We start from the raw sequence: 14,036 nt of genomic DNA, 5'->3' as shown, positions 1-14,036 counted from the left end.
AGACGAACGATAAATTCGAATAAAAAAAAATTCAGAAGTGATACGAGTAAATAAAAAAAAATCCTGAACAATATAGCGCGCGCTTTTGTCTCGCTGAAGTATAAAGGGAAAACGACACAATTGAAATTGTAAGGTAGAATAAATATGCAATTGTTTATGATTTAATAATTCTTTAATTCAATCGCTCGTTACAAAAAGGAGAAATAAAAAAAGACACAAATATTAAATGGTACAATAACACGGTGTACAATGCATAAATATTTATAAATGCGATCATGGTGGAAAAATTCCAATGATTTTACATCGAAAAGGTTTAAAATATTGTGTTGTTAAATATTTTTTAAAAATTTTAGAACCTTCAAAAATTGAAAAATTTCAGAAGTCGAGTTGGTCATTGCAATCCACCAATGGAGCTTTATCCTGAGTTATAGTTGATACAAGATCGATTTAATTAATTAGTCTGACACACGCTGAGGCACCTGAGCGATTGAATAAAGTGTACATTGTGCCGTTGTCGAATTAATTTAAGAAAAAAGGGTTGTGACTTCTTTATGATGTTTAACGGCAATTAATTCCTCCATTTTGGTCAGTTTGGCATTTTAGCGATGGAAGGGCATTCAAGATTGGACCTTGATGAGCTCAACGTCGAAAACGAGGGTTGCGTTTGGTGGAATAACGCCAGGGTGACCTCGACTGCCGTATGCGAAGTCCGGTGAACAGGTCAAGCGAGCATGCTCACCTACAGACATCTGAGCAACTCCCTGATCCCATCCTTTGATAACATCACCTTTTCCAATTTTAAATTGGAAGGGTTTGCCGTGATCTCGACTTGAATCGAATTGCTTTCCGTTTTTTATTTTACCTTCAGCCAATCAATCGAATATCAAACATAATACACATGAATAAACATAATCATTTTAATGACGATAATTCATACCTGTGTAATGGACAACGACAGTCTGTCCAGTCTTTGGGAAGGTACAACCTGTAAAAATATTCATTTTATACAATTATTTCAATCAATGCAATAGAAAATTCATAGAAAAACCTTCATGCTCCCAATACTTTTTTTGAAAATTTCGAATTTTCAAATTTCAGTGAATACCTCCTCGATTTTCATGTTCCCCTGATACTTTCTTCTTTTCTTTCTCTTTTGTATGAAAACATGTTATCATAAAATCCAAGAGAGAAAACTTGACAACCGTGGCTAATTAATCTTGCAGTAAAAAATCTGAATTTGAAAAATCTGAGGAAAGAACGACCACGAGGTCAGACTCCTCCGAGTCTGACTTCCTCATAATTTATACGAATATTGATTTCACAAAGAAGTGCGGCGTCTTGACTAGGGAATCATGAAAATCCGAGTCCTTGACACGGCGTCCCTTCCCCATTACATCAACCCGATCCTCTAGAACCTCCAATTTTCCTCGTAATGACCAATACGCAAAAGCAGAAAAAAAAAAGCTGAACAGTTAAAATATGCAAATAATTACCGTCCCCGGGTGAAATAACTTCGACATCCACGCCCATGGCTGCTCGATACCTGGACGAATAATGATTTTCAATAGTTATCAGTAGTTCTCCTCGTGTTTTTTATCCACACAGATCACGGGTAATTGACGAAATTGTTTGTTGAAAGGAAATTGAAATAATAGAATGAGTGTACGTACCTTTACACACACGAGTTTACGATCGAAATGCAGCCGCTGACTGAATGTGACCCTCGGTAATAATTTTAATACTTGAAGCCGCCGATAGAGAACCAACCCTTGGTTTTCAATTGTCGCGACACGTCGCCGACATTCAAACTACCCCCAGCAGAAATAAAAATTAAACCTAGGGGCCCTAGGGCCCTCCTTCAGTTCCACGTCAAGAAGCAAAAAATGAATGATTAATTAATTAATCCAATAATTAATTAATTACTGATTGATTGATTGAGATTACCTAATTATTCTCAATATTGTGTAAAAATAGGGATCGCAAAAAAATTTTTGGAAATTAAATATCGATAAAAGAATGATTTCGAAAATTGAGGGATTGATTTAAAAAAAAAAATTGAAGGCATTAAATGCCCATAGCATAATATAAACACTGGTTCTATACATACGTTATGTATTAGTATGTATAATTTCTGCTCATGAACACCTGTTGTGTGTAAACATAACCCCCCAGCCCCCGTTGACACTGAAATTCCTGAGGGCGTGAATGCCCCTGGACTCATGTTTTTAATTAAATGATAAATGAATAATAATGTTTGCTTTATTGGGTGATATAAATCTCTGGAGCTGCGATGACAATATTAATATCCTCGACACAGACTTCGGAGCATTCAGGTACAACGACAGAAGGACTGATGGCCTCTACGACGAGGGAAAGAGATCCTTCTGCAACGATCGTGGTATCATCCACACCCCAGTGAATAAAAAAGGAAAAAAATTGAAAGACGGACTCAAGTGTTTAGAGGAACAATTAAGAGATCACTCGATCATCTTCTCAGAGTGGCATGACCAGAACTCTCTTCAACTGATGCTCAACACAGGATTACTAATGTATATTCAGGTGAAATCTCAGACTGCTGATATTGAAAAAATTGCTATGGACAAGTACCTCATTGGAAAAGTGCCAGATCATCTCTCAGATGCCATAATAACGAGAGAAAATCTCGTCTGTGCGCAAAACGACAGTCAGATCACAATTTTGCATTTCACGAAATCGAAGAGACTGGGTTTCGAAAAAATCGGAAAATTGGAGCCCAAACTGATCACTGTTGACCTCTCTGGACCCAGTGGGAGGAGAATTGAGAAAAAAATTTGTGTCAATCGAACAGGTGACCTGGTATTGATCTGGTGGAAGTCGACGAGCAACGACGTCTATCCCTGGAGTCCAGCGATGAAAGAGCACGACAGAGCTAACGTCCACCTCTATCGTCTCAGAGGATTGAAATTCGACTTGCTCTGCTATCTCAGGACGGAGTTCGATCCTCTCTGCATCATATTCAACTCAAAACAGGAGAACGTCATCCATTCCATCGAGCAGAAGGTGTCGAGGAAGGGAGAAGTTACTATAGAATGGCAGACGTACCAAGTCTCACAACAGGATAAATTGCAGAGGATCGCAGTCGTTTCGATTCCACTGCCGACGCACACGAGTTGCGCCAGATTTTCACCAAATCAGGAACTACTCCTGTTGTGTTGTATCGATGGATCTATCACCCTTCACGATCACAATAAGGGGACTAATACAAGCGTCAAGGCTGGATTTATACCGACTCTAGCATCCTGGCACCGTGACAGCTTTTTATTTACCGTTGGAAATGAGCGAGGGCAGTGTCAGCACTACGACATTGCCCTCACCTGCATAAAAACCCAAATATTGAACGAGGACTTGACACAGTCGACGATCCTGGATCTTTCCACGTACTTCAGGAGTCAGCCTGCCCTCTTGCAGATATCCTGGAGCAAAAGGCCCGACGACGATGTTTACTATAACGATCGATACAAAAATCGAGATTCCCTCCTTCTTCTTTCCTTCGAGAGGGGCCCACTGGGGGCCTTACGAATCGTGGAGGGCAGTAATTTGAGTGGAGACGTTCTGGTATTCAAGTATCTCAATTTATCATCACCAGATCGTGCTACTTCTCTCCTCCTGTCCATGAATTGGGACAATCATCCTAGGATCTGCATGCACTCGTTGAATCAAATTCTCAATCATCTTTTTAAGCTCCAGCTGCTGCCAGAACGTGAGAGTCTCATTCAGGAGGCACTTGGTAGCTTTCACGTGCCGATTCGTCCGATAAGTCAAGCTGTGGAGGACGAGTACGGTGACGAGATCAGAGATCTCACTCGACGATTTTTTCACCACCTGATGCGATACAAATTATTCGATAAGGCATTCAGACTTGCCATCGATCTCAACGATCACGATTTATTCATGGACATTCATTACTACGCCCTCGTCGTCAATGATCTGGAGATGGCGAGAGCTGCCAAGGAAAAGGCTGAGCTCGTCCTCAGCAGATCAAACAGCTGCACTAGCTCGCATTCCACCTGTTCAAGGCCATCGTGTTCTCTCTGCTCGGAGTCCATTTCCTCGAACGAGAGTGAATCGTATACTGAGGAGAGTGGAAGTGACTCTCCAAGAAGATGCAAGAAATTCTCGAAATCCCCTCTGTCCCAGGTGCCTCCTCTTCCAATAATTCCCCAGGTCTCCACGTCCTTTAATTTGCCCTCTCCTCAGAGATGTCCCCTTCCAAGTCTCTACGACTTCCCCGAGGTGAATTCCTCCCTGACGCGAATGTCCTTGACCTCTAATTCCCCATCGAGAAGAGCCTTCTCACCCCCCAGGACTCCTCCAAAGCTGGAGGACATCATCTCCGTGGATATTCCCAATTCAATCGAGTACTCTTTCATGAACCTCGAGACAAACCTGACGAGCACTTCATTTATCTCCGAGGGGAGCCCCCCGAAGCCCCTGAGGGGTGCCGAGGAGGTTTTAAAGGGACGCGAGAAGTCCCAGGAGCTTCTATTCACTTCTGAGAATCTCGTGTCGACGTCCTTCAATGAGGAACCCGACGAGGAGGAGGTCCCTGATGAGGATACGGATCTGTTCGAGGAGGAGTCCATTGGGAATGGAATTGGGGTGCCTCCACCCCCGGAGATGACGTCCTCTTTGGCGAATTATCTCAGTAATCTTCCTATGAAGAATTTACCCATCTCCAGGAGCACTCCAGGGCTCTCTGATATCGATGAACTCATCAGGTTTTCCTCGCGGCCTCTTCAGGGAGTGCAAACTCAGTCCTCGGTGTCTGCTATTCTACAGGGGAGGGGAAGGGTTCCTCCAGGAGGCAGCAGGACCATCAGGTTTAATTATGATCTTGGGGGGGACGTGGGGAGATTCTCGGGGAGTTGCGAGGATCTCGTGAGGACCACAGGTCACTCCAGGGGCAGGGGCAGAAGGCGACCTGAAGGAATTTCAAATGTTCCTCCACTGCCTGTCGTCGCGGGCAGAGGAATCGACGGATTTGGGGAGAGGCCCAAGGTCAAGTTCTCCAATACTGTGACGCATATTCTCGTGCCAGGAACTGTAAGTTGGGATGAGGAAATCCAGGGGAATTTTTTTATTTATTTGGAAATAATTAACTCATGAATTAGGGACAGGGCTATCGACCTATACAGCGACCTGTGACGAAGCTCCATCCCATGGATCCTAAGAGAGAACTTGCAGAGAGTCTACCCCTGTGTCTTGGAAACGAGGACTACCTGAAGGACTTTCAGCCACTCTCAAGTAAAAAAATCAACGGATAATTCCATTCACGTGTGAGTTGAGAAATTAAAATTCATAGAAATAATTCGCATTTCAGAAGACTCCGGAAACGAGGATAAGCCAAAAGAACCGGTAAAAACCGAAGAGACAGTGAAAATCAAAGTTGTGCACTTCGGACTCCTGTGAGCACCTCATCAGGGAATGAATAATATTTTTATCGAATCATCGGATTCCGTCCAAAAATAGAGATTACCGCACCCCAAATGGGATGATATTTTTTATACTTTTTTAAACGAAATAAAATGGAATATTCTGAAGCGACTGATGAATTTTATAAATTAATTTTGAAGGTACAGGGAAATTATTTTTTTGGCTGCTGAATGTGCTCGAGTTCTGTTTTAAGCTCGAGTAATTGTTTGTCTGGGATGTAACGCCCTTCCTCTTTATCGGGGTCCCATTCATCGATGTCGAGGGTGACACCTTGTGGAAGAGCTGCCTCCAGCATTCGAGTGTATATCGATAGCCTTGGGGCTGATATATCACTGATGACGATGTTCCTCTCGTAGACGTGGAGGATGTATTCAGCTTCAGCTACTGTAGATTGAGACTTTAATTTCAAGACTTTCAAGTCCTTCGAAGGAACTGCAAAACTGAAATAGTAAGAAATTCCATTCATAATTAATTGGCAATGATTATTGGTGTAATTACTCTAATCACCTGTTATCAATCTCGAAATCCATGTTAACAGCGATAATGTGCGCCAATTTCTGGTAATTCTCGAGAATGGGAAAATCGTATCCCCTCATCTTGATATTTAAAATGGGATGCTGAGGAATTTTTGGTTTCATTGCCTGATGAACAGAAAAGTCCATCGAAGTTCCACATTAGCCATTTAAAAAACAACAACAAATTTTATGTTGTAAAAAATTAAAAAACACTCACATCCAGGTAGTCAGGAGTCCACAGATGACTGTAGCCTCTGGAGATTATACCTGAAACCACCCCCCTGGCCCCTACCACCTATTAAAAAAATATTACACACGAATAAACAAATGTACCTCTAAAAAATGGAGGTTATCCCACATCTCTCTTAATTCCACCAAAATTCATCAATTAAATTACCTTTTTCAAAACACACCCCGCCATCTTCCCCCTCTGCTCTCCCCCGCGCCACAAAAATCTCGAAATCACAAAAACAAATTAACAAAAAACATTAATTTAATAATAATAACATCCACTCCCGCAGATCAGAGGAAAGTCACATGATTCGAGGAGACACCACAGTGGGGATAAAAATCGTGAATTCGAGTATTCAATTCCCGGGGTTTGAGTAATGAAAATGAAACATTTTTTATTTCAAATCAAAAAGTGTAAAAATCTCTTCAAAATGACGTCAACCATTCAAAATTTCCCTCATTCACTTCAAAGTTATTAATTATTGAAGATCGGTTAATTATCATGCTCTTCTCCTGGGGCGTTCATATCATCTCCGATATCTCTGTGAGGAACAGTTCAAATGGAATAGTTTTTTGGGGGATTGAAGAGAATGGAGAAATCTGAAAATTGCAATGACATTGATCGAATTTGACTCAGCCATTCTGGAGATATTGCCTTTTGAATATTGAGTGACTCTCAATTCCATCTGCAGGGAAAGAATCGAAATAATCCCGCGATTATTATTCACTTGTTCTTTTTCCCGCAGTCTCGCTACCGATTTCTCGACTCTCCAGTTCGATTTCACAATTTTCTGGATGAACTGATAACTCCGCAATAATTGTTTTCCTGTTAAAATAACAGTAACACTAATCGCAATCGCGGGAGTTTATCTGGGATAAATTAGTCTAGTCAAGAAGTGGATGGAATTCGATTGATCATTTTTTTTTTTCAAAGTAAGTTATCTTTGTTACCATAAATTGTTATCTCTCGTGTACACTTGTCATACGCTCATTAATCCCATTAATCCAATGGCTTTTACTCATCAATTTCTCTCAATTCTCCCTTTTTTCACCTCCATCTCTTTTTCTACAACAATTTGGCGATAATTAGTGCTGATTAATTCGATTATTCATGATACCATCGCTTAATTGATTAATCAACCGATCAAGACGTCCAATTAAACTGTAATCTTGCACATTTGGAATGTCTGAAGGTTTTTTTCCATGAAATTCCCTGGAATTTCATGCAGAAATTGCTATCGAGTCTCAGGGCTTTTTAATTATTTCCATCAAATGATTTTTACTTGTCCTACTGGAGTTTCCCAGTAGTGGAAAACCCAGAGTAATTATTTATCTTCTTGTTGGCATATTTCTTTGGACTCTTTTAATTGCTTTTTATTATTTGTATTTGAGTTATCACTCGATGGCAGAGTTTACAGATGATTTTGAATTTCAGTTTACTAAGAAACAAATTATCTCGGGCAAATAAATGTATTTAACTCTCACTTTCGGGGAAATATCTCTGAATATAAGAGAGATATCGAGATTAACATAGAATCACCATTTTTATTTTTGTTTAAGCAACATAATTATCGGAAATAATTTTTTTTCTCAGTGTTATTGCTTTTTCAATGTGGAATCAATCAAATCATCTCCGCAAGGACATTCCAGATTTTTTATTGAGAAAAATTGTCACCGCTAATTTTTTTATGGAATCATAAATTATTTATTGATTAATTGTAAATAATTACGAGCGATGAAATTGTAAACGGTTCATTACTTCGTCGATTGTCACTCGTTCATACATTTTCTCAGAGTTATCTGGATTTTTTTTTATCGTGACCCTGACGAATATTTTAGTTTGAAACTAAATCGAGACCTATCGAATCGAAGATCGAACCATTCGGAGCTCGTGTCATCCCAGATAACCCATAATTCAATTGTCAATCATCCTCAACGAAGACAGCGATAGATAATCGATTATTCAAGTTCTTATCAGCAGTAATTAATGAAAAATTCATATTCGCAACCGCGATATTTGTTTATCCATTTTTTCGTTCTGAATAAATTGCTCTAAATTACTCTAATTAAGGATTTTATAAACTCGTTAACATTGATTTTAATTTAAATTCAATTCTATTTGAGTAGGGGAGAAAGTTGAAGAGGAAATGGTGAAAAAAAATTCAATATTAATGGATAAATAGAATTCATAGAATTACCACTGGATCTCTTTATCAATCGATCGTCTATCTCTTTTGCGTTTATTTTTAATTCATTTGTAACTGGTTTCTCTCTCCCGGAAAAACCCGACCGAGTATCAAATGATTTCTCGTATTCATGTGCACTCATACGGGGATGAGACGAGGGTCCTTGATGACTTGGTGGAGGTCATGGTAGCGGTTCCAATGCGTGACGTCTCTCTTTTGTGTTAAGGTATGAGTGGACAGCAGGTTCATTATCATATGAATTATGAGCTGTTGTCTTTCAGACAGGCATTCTACTTTGTCGAGACGGGTAATTGCTTTTTGGAATCCCGAGAAAATTAAAATAATGCTATAAATAATAAATTAAATAAATAAAAATCGTTTCTCATCGATTTCTCAGTGAATCACTTTTTGACAGCTGTGCATTTGGGCATTTATCTTGAGAATCAGGGGAGCTAGAAAAAAATGACATTTGAATTTTGTATACAAAATTTCGTCCTCTGTGAAAAAGCTTTTATGACTTTTCCTTCTAGAACCACTCGGTGCTGAGATAATCAGGCATTCAAATTGGAGTTAATTAAATTTACTGCATACCTCAAATCAAATTTACGGATTTGGATAAGAGATTCAGTGGTTCTAAGAAATTCATTATCTTGTGTTATCTTCATGGTTTATGTTTTCCTTTTGAAAAATAATAAATAAATAAATAGTGGCAGTAAAGCAGAGTTTCCTTATTGATGATTGAATTATGACTGTCGAAGTGATAAATCGAATTGTTTTGCCGGGTATCTTAAAAACCAGTGGAGATTGCGAGATCTTCGTTAAACCTTTTCGATAGGAAATTTAATTATCTGCAATAATGACCATATCGAAAAATGCGCTATATTTTGCGGTTGTCCGGATATTTCCAGAAACGTGAGGTGTTTGATCGGTTGATTGGAAAAATTATGTTTCAGACCTGGGAAAATGCCGATTCTCACCGATTTATCTCGTCGTCTCAATCTGTTGACGACGGACGCAAAACCAGATCCCCCTCGAATCCATATTAGTGATAACACAAATAATCTCAGCCCGAGATTGAGCCCAAAATCAGCACCACCGACGCCGGGAGCAAACAACACTGATGAAGTAAAAAGAGATCGAAGAAGTTCGATGCCTGAGGGTTCAGACACCGAAAAAGACCGGAGGAGCTCCACCGAGACGAAGAAAACGAGATATAAGACAAGGAGTCATAGTACAAAGAATGGTAAATTTATCTCTAACCAGAATCATCGATAATAGAAATGGTAAAACGAGATTTTATCACACCGGAAGTTAGTTTCGTTGGTTCTTCACGGCTACCTCGAGAACTGTAGGAGATAGGAGATTTTGATGAGGAGTTATCTTGTAGAGCCAAGTCCAGACTAAAAAAATAGTCCTATAAAAATTTGTGCCAGCTGTGCTAGAATTAGAGATATTCGTAATAAATGTTTAAACATTTCAGGACAAACAGCGAATATTGTGAACTACAACATTGTGAATTCTAGTGGAGTGAAGATAGGAGCGACGACGACGTACGTCTGCAATGTGAATCAGTACTCAGGGAGTCCCCCGAAGGACTCGAGCCCTGGGAGGACCTCCCCGAGGCCGAAAGGTGCACCAATGCCAGAGGAGGTCGAATCCCTGTGGAGGGAGAACCGACCTCTCACTCTCGACGACATGTTTGTGATAAAGACACACCTGGGAGTTGGGTGGAAGGACTTCTTCAAGGCTCTCGGGTACTCCGAGGGTCAGCTGGAGCAATTTGAGGAGCATCACAAGGTCAAGGGACTCGACGAGGTACTCAACACATAATTCCCTCTTATTTTTCAACGGGCAATTTTTTTTTTTCGCTCTTTCAGGTAATTTATCAGACTTTACTCGACTGGAAGCAATCCTCAGGTAGTGAAGCACGAGTTGGTGTTCTCGTGAAAGCTCTCTGGAGGTGTGAGCAATATGACTGCGCTGGAAGACTCGCCCAACCCCCAAGAAATCTCTGAATAAATTTTCCCCACGTGAGTCGTCGTGACAACAATATTGGCGTCTCAAATTATCACCTGACATCGATAAATGATTGATGGAAATCATCAGACGCTCGAAAATCGATGATTAATCTGATGAAAAACTGAATTTAATCAATTTATTCTCATTTGTGATCGTAAATTTGGGTTTATCTACTCTTGTTGCTCTTTGGATACATTTTTATTGAATAAATGTCTTTTTATAAGCTTGTCTACACCATTCGTCATCCAAAAATATTTTATTAATTAAATATCAACTAGACTTATCGAATTATTTTTAAGGCATCACTTTGGAAATTTGATTAGCACTCATGCCTTAATGGATAAATTGCTCGTCAAATGCAGTCGATATGAACTCGTAACATAATAATTAATCTAATCATTTCACTCAGACAATGGAAATCAATTAATACTCGAAGAACGAGTGAAAGGTGAATGATTCAAAAATTCGGAAAAATTACAATTTTCTCATTTTTTAAATGAGGATTCACAATCAATATATTGAGTAGTCAATTCTTTCTTCTTGTCTCCTTGAAATTAGAAACAATTTAATAAAAAAGAGGTGAAGAATGGAAATTTTTATTCGTGAAAGAGTCCTTGAGAGTTTTCTTTTGAATTGAATAATTTGCCATATAAATCGATAATGGTAGAGTATAAAATAGAATGGGATTTTTAAATTTTTGGCATAGAACGACAATGGACTACCGAAAAGAATTTCATCGTTACCTCTTTGTTATTTTTTTATGTACATCAATAAAATATTCTCCTTCGTTAAGGCCCGCAAGGAATATCTATCGAACATGATCTTTCGTTTAAATGCTATCGTGTTAGATCACATTCGATGATAGCCCATGCGAGCTTTATCGATGAATGATAAAATTAAAACGAGTTTTTAGTCAGTCAGCTCCAATTTTCGGTGCACTCACAGGTGTTCTCAGGGATCTTGTGTCTCTTTCAGACTGTCCACAGCTCTCGAATATTTTCGCCTTGCACTTTTCGAATTGCACAAACATCTCCTCCATGCTCTGGTCAGCATCCAGAATTATGACTGGCGCTGGAAGTGAGAAGAGGGTCTTGTGGTACAGCCACTCCTCGTGAATTTGGTGAACCTCCTCGAGGTACTCCAGAGACACGAGGTTTTCTTCCTTTCGAGCACGAGCACGCATTCTCCGATAGACGATGTCGGGAGTTGTTCTCAAATAAACTATTAAATCTGTCTCAATGACAGCATGTGTGATACACCAATCATACCATTTATCTAGAACTGTCGCCTCGACCTGTTTGAGAACATTTCTCCTCTTCATGTTTTCGATGAAACAACGAGCGCTGTAAACCGATCTCTCCATTATTTTGTAAGGGAGAGGTGTCTTCATTGTGTGGAGCTGTAACATCGTCAATTGCACGTAGGACTGAAACAGACAGGCGTATCTCCCCGGATCTTTGTACATCAAATCCTGCAACCGACAAACATTCAAAAAATTCAAAGTAAACAGTAAATGACGAATAATTTGAAAATTAATGGGTTTAGATAAAAATGGTAGAGGACTTTTTTGGGGGCGATTGAATGAACTACGAAAAAGGTCTTATGATATTTTTTACTAGGAGTACGAGGGGTCGAGATAATTCGATTTTACCAGGAGATTCATTCCGTCGACGTCCCTCCAGAGCTCCACTGGCTCCTGCAGGACAACCGTGTTGTTGAACTGCTTGAAATTATTCAGAAAAGTTGTCTTTCCACTTCCGATGTTCCCCTCGATGCACACGGTGAAGGGCCGGCTGTAGTTCTTGCAGGAGGTTGTCATTTTTGGGACCAATATTAACCCACGTCGTACTAAATCGAAAAATAAATTTATTCCTCTCTCAAATGCTCGAGAACTCTAAGTCGCAGGTACCAAGTAAACAAAAGATTATCTACCCCCCTCCCATTGAAAATTCACGAATAAAATAGACAATCAATCAACCATCCATTCAAGATCATTATTAAAAGAATTATTAATTATTCGTCATATCTCCAGAACTGATGGAAATATCAAAATTTCTGCAATAATATTTTTTCCAGCCCCAACCAGCTTTACAAAAAATATTTTCATAAAAATGCCAATGTCTCAGTTAGCCTCGCTTCTACGATGTCGGTACACAATGAAATATTTCACCTTATGTCAATAAGAAAAAAATTCTGATGTCCAGTCTTCTTCAAACGTCCAGGAATTATCGAAAATATGAATAAATTCGAGGCGTACAACACAGAATAACAAACACTTGGTCCAACGAATTTTCCTGGACGCGGGACAATGTACGAATGGGCTTGTGGTGATGTTCGACTGTTTGGGCACGTCCAGGATGTTGCTGGATCCCGCCAAAAGTTGTTCCATTCCAAGAAATTCGATCGCCAGAGGGCGATCGGAAATCGTAACGAATCCGTACTAGCTTCAGACTAATGAAATTGTCAGATATTTATAAATATTGATAAAAATCTGGTCAATCGTCGTCAGTCATTCGTCGAATGGAAAGGACATTTAATAATCATTTGAAAATAATCTGCACGTGTCGTGGAAATTGTGGCGGAGTCGATCAGCTGATTTTCAAAGGAATCGAGATGACTTACCTAGTGACACCATCTTCATAGGGTTATCCGGGCACTGCACTGTGTCCTGACCTCCACTTTGTTATTTTTTTGATGATTCAATTAGTAATCTGAATTTTACGAAGACGTTGGGACGTCCACGGGGTGCCGGCTGTCATCGACATTTTATTATGACTCGATCAGTAAAAAAGAACTCGATTTTACCCAGTGATCATTCGAATTTTGAATTTTCATTTCGATTTTTCTACGGGTTATTTGATTATTCCATTGTTTAAATAATATCCGCATTATGTATTGTTCGTGTTTGTAATCATTTCTTTCAATCGGATAATTTGTAATAAATAAATTAAGTCGACGGGGTGAATTTTATGTTCTACGGTGTGAATGCTCTTTGTTTTTTATTTGTTTAACTGCAATTTAGCCGACTGTAGAACGAGCGGAAGGGGGAAGCCACATTTTGTTGTATTTCAAATGAAAAAAATTATTCAATATATTGAACATATACTACTAATGAAATTATAATTTTAGAATAAATGCGTTGTTTAATCGGCAGCGTGCTTGTCTACCACGCCGACGGGCAGGGTTCAATCCCGCCAACATTATTTTTTTTTCTAAATAATTCCTATTTTCTTTTTGTTAATGATTAATCATTCGAAATATCATTTAAAAATTGAATACCTCCTCGACGTTCATGTTCCCCTGATACTTTTTCAAAAATTTTGAAAAATTTTAAATTTCAAATTTTTAAATTTAGAATTTTCACGTCTAGTGAAATACACACCGTCGGTAATGTGGATCCCTGAAATGCCAACAGCTGGTAATATGGCTCGCGAGTATGTCGGCAAGTGGTGAAAAGATCGAGTAGTAAAGTATCGAGTAAAAAAGTTTAAGTATAGAAATTGAAAAATTCGAAATTTTTGAAAAAGTATCAGGAGAACATGACAATCGAGGAGCTATTCACTGAAATTTTCACTGAAAGTGAAAAATTCGAAATTTTTGAAAAAGTATCAGG

General features: G+C 39.1%; 5 protein-coding genes across 9 annotated transcripts; 2 read left to right on the top strand and 3 right to left on the bottom strand.

The window, feature by feature from the left end:
* Positions 1-160: 160 nt before the first annotated feature.
* Fkbp12 (peptidyl-prolyl cis-trans isomerase Fkbp12) lies at positions 161-1,757 on the bottom strand. Its single transcript, XM_011312120.1, has 4 exons — positions 1,671-1,757; positions 1,494-1,543; positions 938-985; positions 161-862 (listed from the first exon to the last, which is right to left on the bottom strand). Exons 2-4 carry the CDS (start codon positions 1,528-1,530, stop codon positions 618-620), a joined length of 330 nt encoding a protein of 109 aa, XP_011310422.1. The 5' UTR covers positions 1,531-1,543; positions 1,671-1,757; the 3' UTR covers positions 161-617.
* Positions 1,758-2,153: 396 nt separating this feature from the next.
* frtz (WD repeat-containing and planar cell polarity effector protein fritz) lies at positions 2,154-5,578 on the top strand. 2 transcript variants are annotated; one of them, XM_011312118.1, is made up of 3 exons: positions 2,154-5,082; positions 5,157-5,283; positions 5,360-5,578. In XM_011312118.1, the coding sequence occupies exons 1-3, from the start codon at positions 2,251-2,253 to the stop codon at positions 5,446-5,448; spliced, it is 3,048 nt and encodes a 1,015-aa protein (XP_011310420.1). In that variant the 5' UTR covers positions 2,154-2,250; the 3' UTR covers positions 5,449-5,578. The 2 variants fall into 2 exon arrangements, with proteins under 2 accessions (XP_011310420.1, XP_011310419.1); XM_011312117.1 differs by having other exon boundaries at positions 5,151-5,283; positions 5,360-5,577.
* mRpL48 (mitochondrial ribosomal protein L48) lies at positions 5,573-6,728 on the bottom strand. Its single transcript, XM_011312119.1, has 4 exons — positions 6,385-6,728; positions 6,205-6,282; positions 5,980-6,113; positions 5,573-5,912 (listed from the first exon to the last, which is right to left on the bottom strand). Exons 1-4 carry the CDS (start codon positions 6,406-6,408, stop codon positions 5,624-5,626), a joined length of 525 nt encoding a protein of 174 aa, XP_011310421.1. The 5' UTR covers positions 6,409-6,728; the 3' UTR covers positions 5,573-5,623.
* Positions 6,729-6,899: 171 nt separating this feature from the next.
* On the top strand, positions 6,900-10,646 carry imd (immune deficiency). 3 transcript variants are annotated; one of them, XM_011312112.1, is made up of 4 exons: positions 6,900-7,151; positions 9,358-9,647; positions 9,885-10,219; positions 10,282-10,646. In XM_011312112.1, the coding sequence occupies exons 2-4, from the start codon at positions 9,368-9,370 to the stop codon at positions 10,417-10,419; spliced, it is 753 nt and encodes a 250-aa protein (XP_011310414.1). In that variant the 5' UTR covers positions 6,900-7,151; positions 9,358-9,367; the 3' UTR covers positions 10,420-10,646. The 3 variants fall into 3 exon arrangements, with proteins under 3 accessions (XP_011310414.1, XP_011310415.1, XP_011310416.1); XM_011312113.1 differs by lacking the exon at positions 6,900-7,151 and adding an exon at positions 7,936-8,630; XM_011312114.1 differs by lacking the exon at positions 6,900-7,151 and adding an exon at positions 8,654-8,711.
* On the bottom strand, positions 10,603-13,206 carry dnk (deoxynucleoside kinase). Of its 2 annotated transcripts, XM_011312116.1 has the most exons (4): positions 13,046-13,206; positions 12,594-12,874; positions 12,075-12,271; positions 10,603-11,894 (listed from the first exon to the last, which is right to left on the bottom strand). In XM_011312116.1, exons 3-4 carry the CDS (start codon positions 12,240-12,242, stop codon positions 11,337-11,339), a joined length of 726 nt encoding a protein of 241 aa, XP_011310418.1. In that variant the 5' UTR covers positions 12,243-12,271; positions 12,594-12,874; positions 13,046-13,206; the 3' UTR covers positions 10,603-11,336. The 2 variants fall into 2 exon arrangements, with proteins under 2 accessions (XP_011310418.1, XP_011310417.1); XM_011312115.1 differs by lacking the exon at positions 12,594-12,874.
* Between the last annotated feature and the right edge of the window lie 830 nt (positions 13,207-14,036).

The sequence above is a fragment of the Fopius arisanus genome, unplaced genomic scaffold (assembly GCF_000806365.1).
Source record: "Fopius arisanus strain USDA-PBARC FA_bdor unplaced genomic scaffold, ASM80636v1 scaffold00096, whole genome shotgun sequence".
NCBI lineage: Eukaryota > Metazoa > Arthropoda > Insecta > Hymenoptera > Braconidae > Fopius > Fopius arisanus.
This window is presented reverse-complemented; position numbering and strand designations above follow the sequence as displayed.

What these genes read in the sequence shown, in the direction of transcription:
- Fkbp12 (XM_011312120.1), bottom strand. Translation starts at nt 1,530, where the DNA reads ATGGGCGTGGATGTCGAAGTTATTTCACCCGGGGACG. An exon ending in AGTTATTTCACCCGGGGACG is followed by an intron (nt 986 to 1,493) that starts GTAATTATTTGC and finishes ATATTTTTACAG; the next exon opens with GTTGTACCTTCCCAAAGACT. An exon ending in TGTCGTTGTCCATTACACAG is followed by an intron (nt 863 to 937) that starts GTATGAATTATC and finishes GATTGGCTGAAG; the next exon opens with GTAAAATAAAAAACGGAAAG.
- frtz (XM_011312117.1), top strand. Translation starts at nt 2,251, where the DNA reads ATGTTTGCTTTATTGGGTGATATAAATCTCTGGAGCTGCGATGACAAT. An exon ending in ATATTCTCGTGCCAGGAACT is followed by an intron (nt 5,083 to 5,150) that starts GTAAGTTGGGAT and finishes CTCATGAATTAG; the next exon opens with GGACAGGGCTATCGACCTAT. An exon ending in GGACTTTCAGCCACTCTCAA is followed by an intron (nt 5,284 to 5,359) that starts GTAAAAAAATCA and finishes TTCGCATTTCAG; the next exon opens with AAGACTCCGGAAACGAGGAT.
- mRpL48 (XM_011312119.1), bottom strand. Translation starts at nt 6,408, where the DNA reads ATGGCGGGGTGTGTTTTGAAAAAG. An exon ending in GGACTCCTGACTACCTGGAT is followed by an intron (nt 6,114 to 6,204) that starts GTGAGTGTTTTT and finishes TCTGTTCATCAG; the next exon opens with GCAATGAAACCAAAAATTCC. An exon ending in GATTTCGAGATTGATAACAG is followed by an intron (nt 5,913 to 5,979) that starts GTGATTAGAGTA and finishes TTACTATTTCAG; the next exon opens with TTTTGCAGTTCCTTCGAAGG.
- imd (XM_011312112.1), top strand. Translation starts at nt 9,368, where the DNA reads ATGCCGATTCTCACCGATTTATCTCGTCGTCTCAATCTGTTGACGACG. An exon ending in GAGTCATAGTACAAAGAATG is followed by an intron (nt 9,648 to 9,884) that starts GTAAATTTATCT and finishes TAAACATTTCAG; the next exon opens with GACAAACAGCGAATATTGTG. An exon ending in AGGTCAAGGGACTCGACGAG is followed by an intron (nt 10,220 to 10,281) that starts GTACTCAACACA and finishes TCGCTCTTTCAG; the next exon opens with GTAATTTATCAGACTTTACT.
- dnk (XM_011312115.1), bottom strand. An exon ending in TCGACGGAATGAATCTCCTG is followed by an intron (nt 11,895 to 12,074) that starts GTAAAATCGAAT and finishes TGTCGGTTGCAG; the next exon opens with GATTTGATGTACAAAGATCC.